The following is a 5524-nucleotide window of genomic DNA, read 5'->3' on the forward strand; positions in this document are numbered from 1 at the left end:
TCAAGGCTTTCCTAATGTTTTCTTCCTTCCCTCATTCAGAGCAGAACTAAATGTGTTATGTGTACTGAAATATGAGAGGAAAAGATGAGGCTGTTTGTCTATAAAAACACCTCATAACAGCGCTGAACCACGGATAATTAAGAAAAATGTTAAAATAACACACAGACATTCAACGCATTTAATATTCAACATCTCGAAATCTGACCTAAATATGAATTATTTGATTACCCTGATGGGAGTTGGAGAATAACCAGATTTTCCCTCCAAACCCCAAACGTTTTTGGCAATGTCTAATCTTAAAATATATTTTAAGTAAGATTAGACAACAGAGATTCCGCATAACCCACCTACCTGAGAGAAGATGATGCACCAGTACCTGAGAGAGAATTATCTTAATTCAGGGCTAGTTGATAAAAGGGAGGACATGGGTGGGTGGTCCAGTATCAGTTCCTTACCTGAGCGCGATGGAGGTCCCGTTGACAGATCCAGAGTAGTGTCTGGTGGGGCCATAGCTCCCCTGGCGTACGTATCTCTCATCACCACAACACAGTATCATGAGGAAGGCCCGTCTGAAGGCCCGGTTCAGGAAGGCGTAGAGAAAGGGGTTAAGGCCAGAGTTAATATAGCCAAGCCACAGCCAGGCGGTCCACATCTGCCAGGGCACACTGTAGTGGATGAAGGGGTCCACCACATTGGTGATGAAGAAGGGGGCCCAGCAGAGACAGAAGCAGCCCATGATGACAGCCAGGGTCTTGGCAGCCTTGGTCTCTATGCGCATGCGACTGGAGCCCTGCTGCTCGGAGCTGAGGTAGTGCTGGGGGGGCGCCGAGTAGGGGGCGGAGCCTGCCCGCTGCAGCGTGCCAATCTGCCGCACGTGGCCCATGGCGGTGACGTAGATGCGCTGGTAGGCCAGGACCATGAGGCTCAGGGGAACGTAGAAGGCCACGGTGGAGCAGATGAGTGCATACGGACGGTTCACCACGAATACACAGTTGGTCTCGTTGCTGTTGCCGCTAAACTTCCTCTGCTCTATCTGAAGGCAGCATGCAGAGAGAGAACAATCCATTAACAAGCCGATCCACATACAGGAAGAGGCATGCACGTTCTGTAGTATCCACATCCACATATGCAATAGTTACACACATGTTTCTCATTCAACCAACAGTATATAAATAGAGTGCAACGACTGACTGCCTAATGCCCATTTCCTGACTCTCTTACAACAAACTTCGAACAGGTAGACGTTGACATATTATTTGTGTTCATAAACTGGTAGCTGTGGATTGTGCTCAGCACTGACTCCGGTGTTTAGGTCTCAGAGCAAGAGGCTGTATGCCTGGTGTTTATGTCTGTCTATGTAAATGGTATTAGTAGCTTTAGTCTTACGATTATTGAGTGCACTAAGAAGGCACTTATATGGGTAATTTGACATTTGAAAACGAACATCAGTGCCTCCATTTGACAGAGGGAAGTTTTTTCAGGTGTCAAAGGTGAAACAATGAGTTATAGTGCTGTTTTTAGAACTAGAAAAGGGCTTGTGTAAGTTTGCTCTCCCCAAAGAGCATGATGCTTGAACTGACTACTACATTCCCATCCAATGAATTTGAAATATGTTATGCTTGTTGGTTTAACCATGTGTCCTTCACTTAACATGTGTCCTGTTCACATTTTCAAGGATCAACAAAATGATTTAGTTGAAAACATTCAGCATAAAAAGGATTTAGATGTAATGAATAAGACTAAAGAGCAAGCCTCTGTCTGTAGTAGAACCATCAGACAGACAGGCTGAACACAGCTGCTTATAGACTTACAATGTCCTCTATGCCAATGGCGTGCCAACTTTGCATGATGGGAAGGAAGGAGATGAAGGAGGGGATGACCCAGCATCCTCCCAGCATCATGGCCACTCTCAAGGGCGTCATTTTATTCCTGTACACCAGCGGTTGGCAGCAGATTGCATAGTACCTATCAATAGAATATAACAACATTATAACAACATTATAACAACATCCACATCATAGATTCAACTGAGGTAAAAAAACATAATCTATTGATGGTGTTTTTCTGAATTCTATCTACAGGCCACAAATATCTACCTAATATGTACATACCAAAATATTGCCAATGGTGACTCATTCCTAATTCCGTATTCTTTAAAATAATCTCATGATTTGCATAACCCAATAATAAACAAAATTGACATCCTCTATTGAATTCACCATGTATGGTGGCTTTATCCCTTAATACATATTTTGGTATGTACATATTAGGTAGATATTTGTGGACAATAGTGTCCAAAATATTAGGAACACCTTCCAAATATTGAGTTGCACCCACTTTTGTCCTCAGAACAGTATCAATTCGTCGGGGCATGGACTCTACAAGGTGTCGAAAGTGTTCCACAGGGATGCTGGCCCATGTTGACTCCAACGCTTCCACAGTTGTGTCAAGTTTGCTGGATGTCCTTTGGGTGGTGGACCATTTTTGATACACACAGGAAACTGTTGAGCATGAAAAGCGTTGCGGTTCTTGACACACTCAATCCGGTGCGGCTTGCACCTACTACCATATCCTGTTCAAAGGTACTTCAAATCTTTTGTCTTGCCCATTCACCCTCTGAATGGCACACATACACAATCCATGTCTCAATTATCTCAAGGCTTATAAATCATTTATTTTACCTGTCTCCTCCCCTTCATCTACGCTGATTGAAGTGGATTTAATAAGTGACATCAATAAGGGAAAGCTTTCACCTGGATTCACCTGGTCAGTCTGTCATGGAAAGAGCAGGTGTTCCTAATGTTGTGTATACTCAGTGTAGGTGGATAAGAAAGACTAGCAGTGACTCATCACTTCATACGCTACTTTAAAAAAATAAGTATAATTCTAACGACCAATCAGGCCTCTTGTCATGACTCGTGTCTCATATTTCCACCCAGGGAAGCTAAAAGAATGATTGGTCCTGTGGAGAAGCAGAAATCATATTTGTGTTTGGAGCGAGGAGCTGAGCTAGCAGGTGACTCACTACAGTGGCTTTTCACTGTATGGTGCAGGACAAGACAACATAGCTGCTCATCTGTCAGCCATGACAGGCTGCCATATGCTATGGACAAAGGACAAAGAGGTGCTAGAGGGCCATCCAAGGCACATACTAATTCTAATAGAGCTGGGTGCTAACAGAGGCGTAGGGCTATTAGGCTGAACGGATGCATCAAGGTGAATGGGATAGGCGCGTGGAAAAAGTTTGCAATAGCTGGCTGACATATTTACAAATGTTTACATGAGTAAAGGGATGTTTTTCACTATGTTCATTGCTCACCTGTCCAGTGCTATGCAGCACAGGTGTAGGATAGATGCAGTGGTCAGCAGCACGTCCAGTGAGGTCCGAACTAGACAGAATATCTCCCCGTACCTCCACTGACTTGTGGTCAACTCAATGGCTGCAAACGGCATGACAACCACAGCAACCAGGAGGTCTGCAAACGCCAAAGACACTATGAAGTAATTGGTCTTCTTTTTCCTAGAGGGAGACGAGGAACAAAAGCATTTTGATTTATTTCCAGAAAGGCCCATGAGTTGAATGCAAAGATAATTCTATTTTTGTTATCTGTTAGAATTGTCAACTGATCTGCACAAGACAGAACAAACCTTTTTTCTCTCAATTACCCTTTAATTCCATATCGCTAAACATGAAACATGACAGAAAGGATGCCAGTGCCAGATGTAAGAACAGCTACTTAGTTTGTCGCCAAATAGCTAGGAAGTGGCCTGTTCATCAGTCTGTCCATCACACGTCCTACTTCAATTGAATTCTGATCAATAACTTTTTGGTACATCATTTCATATACAGTACCAGTCAAAAGTTTGGTCACACCTAATCATTCAAGGGTTTATTTTGACTATTTTCTATATTGTAGAATAATAGTGAAGACATCAAAACTATGAAATAACACATATGGAATCATGTAGTAACCAAAGAAGTGTTAAACAAAACACAACATATTTTTTATTTTAGATTCTTCAAAGTAGCCACCCTTCGACAGCTTAGCACACGCTTGGCATTCTCTCAACCAGCTTCATGAGGTAGTCACCTGGAATGCTTTTCCAACAGTCTTGAAGAAGTTCCCACATATGCTGAGCACTTGTTGGCTGCTTTTCCTTCACTCTGCTGTCCAACTCATCCCAAACCATCTCCATTGGGTTGAGGTCGGGTGATTGTGGAGGCCAGGTCATCTGATGCAGCAACCATCTCAGTGCTAGAAGCATCACTACAGACCCTGGTTCGATCCTGGGCTGTATCACAACCGGCCATGATTGGGAGTCCCATAGGGCGGCGCACAATTGGCCCAGCGTCGTCCGGGTTAAGGTTCGACCGGGGTAGGCCGTCATTGTAAATAAGAATTTGTTCTTAATATTCTTAACTGACTTGCCTAGTTAAATAAAGGTTAAATAAAATAAAAATAAAATGTATCTGCAATAAGTCAATTTGATGGAAACACATCTCTGGTGAGAAAATGCGCATATGTTTTTATCCTGATTTTAGAATATTTGCATGAAACTCTATTGTCAATTGGATGGAAACCTAGCTTCTGTGGTAAAAACCACACTCTAAAGAGGTCACATTTTTTCCTCTGACCACTTTTATTTGACAGAATGGGACATACATGTAAACAGGAAGTGTGCTTACCGTAGTTGTCTGTCCTTGCAGAGCGCCACCATCACCAGCAGGTTCCCCAAAACAGTCATGATGATGATGATGGTGAGGAAGAGGGTGAGAATGATCCTCTCCAGCGAGTTCAGCACTTGCTCCGTGTTTGCCACTTCATCGACTGAACTACACAATCAAACAATGATGGTTATTGAGTTCATCATCATCACATCATTTCAAATGTGACTAATGAATACAGTAATGCATTAGATGCAAGCACAACTCAATCATAACACATGTATAAATGAAGACCTTTCATAAAAAATATATAATTTTCTGAGTGGCCTTTAGATGTTTAATGTTGATCATAACATGTTCCACTGTGTGTTCTTACTGTTCAGGTGGGTGTGATTCTGTGGCCATCACTGTTCATCTGCATGGAGTTCGCTAGAGGAGAGTCCTCCACACAAAATGCTGTGGCCCTGAGGACAAACACATCCAGTCCCATTCATCACAGCTCCAATACTAACACTGTGAATTATTCAAGTCTACAGCTCTAATCTTGTATGATGGTAATGTTACCCACTCTAAACCTGTCTCGTACGTATGTAACAATGGCTGTTTAGAGGACTGCTTTATCAGTCGTGAATATTATTAACTCAGAAGTCTAGGAAAGTGGTGTTGTCTTATAGCAAACAGTTATAAGTTCCTGTCATAACCCACCATATCTAAAGTGTGTGAAGTTTACCTCGTGTTACAGTATCATGGTCCCTATGTCAACATAGTTGAGAATCCCCGTCTATGGTCAACGTTTGGCCAACATTTTTCTTACCACAAGTAAACTTCCTTGAAGCAGACTTGAGATAGGACAGCTAC

At 42.6% G+C, this 5524-nt stretch overlaps 1 protein-coding gene across 1 annotated transcript; it reads right to left on the reverse strand.

Moving 5' to 3' along the window:
- Positions 1-451: 451 nt before the first annotated feature.
- si:dkey-247m21.3 (5-hydroxytryptamine receptor 4) lies at positions 452-5071 on the reverse strand. The gene is made up of 5 exons (XM_014138425.3): positions 5043-5071; positions 4688-4834; positions 3320-3520; positions 1812-1965; positions 452-1033 (listed from the first exon to the last, which is right to left on the reverse strand). The coding sequence occupies exons 1-5, from the start codon at positions 5069-5071 to the stop codon at positions 452-454; spliced, it is 1113 nt and encodes a 370-aa protein (XP_013993900.2).
- Positions 5072-5524: the final 453 nt, after the last annotated feature.

Source organism: Salmo salar, chromosome 13 (genome assembly GCF_965601325.2).
Source record: "Salmo salar chromosome 13, fSalSal1, whole genome shotgun sequence".
NCBI classification, from domain to species: domain Eukaryota; kingdom Metazoa; phylum Chordata; class Actinopteri; order Salmoniformes; family Salmonidae; genus Salmo; species Salmo salar.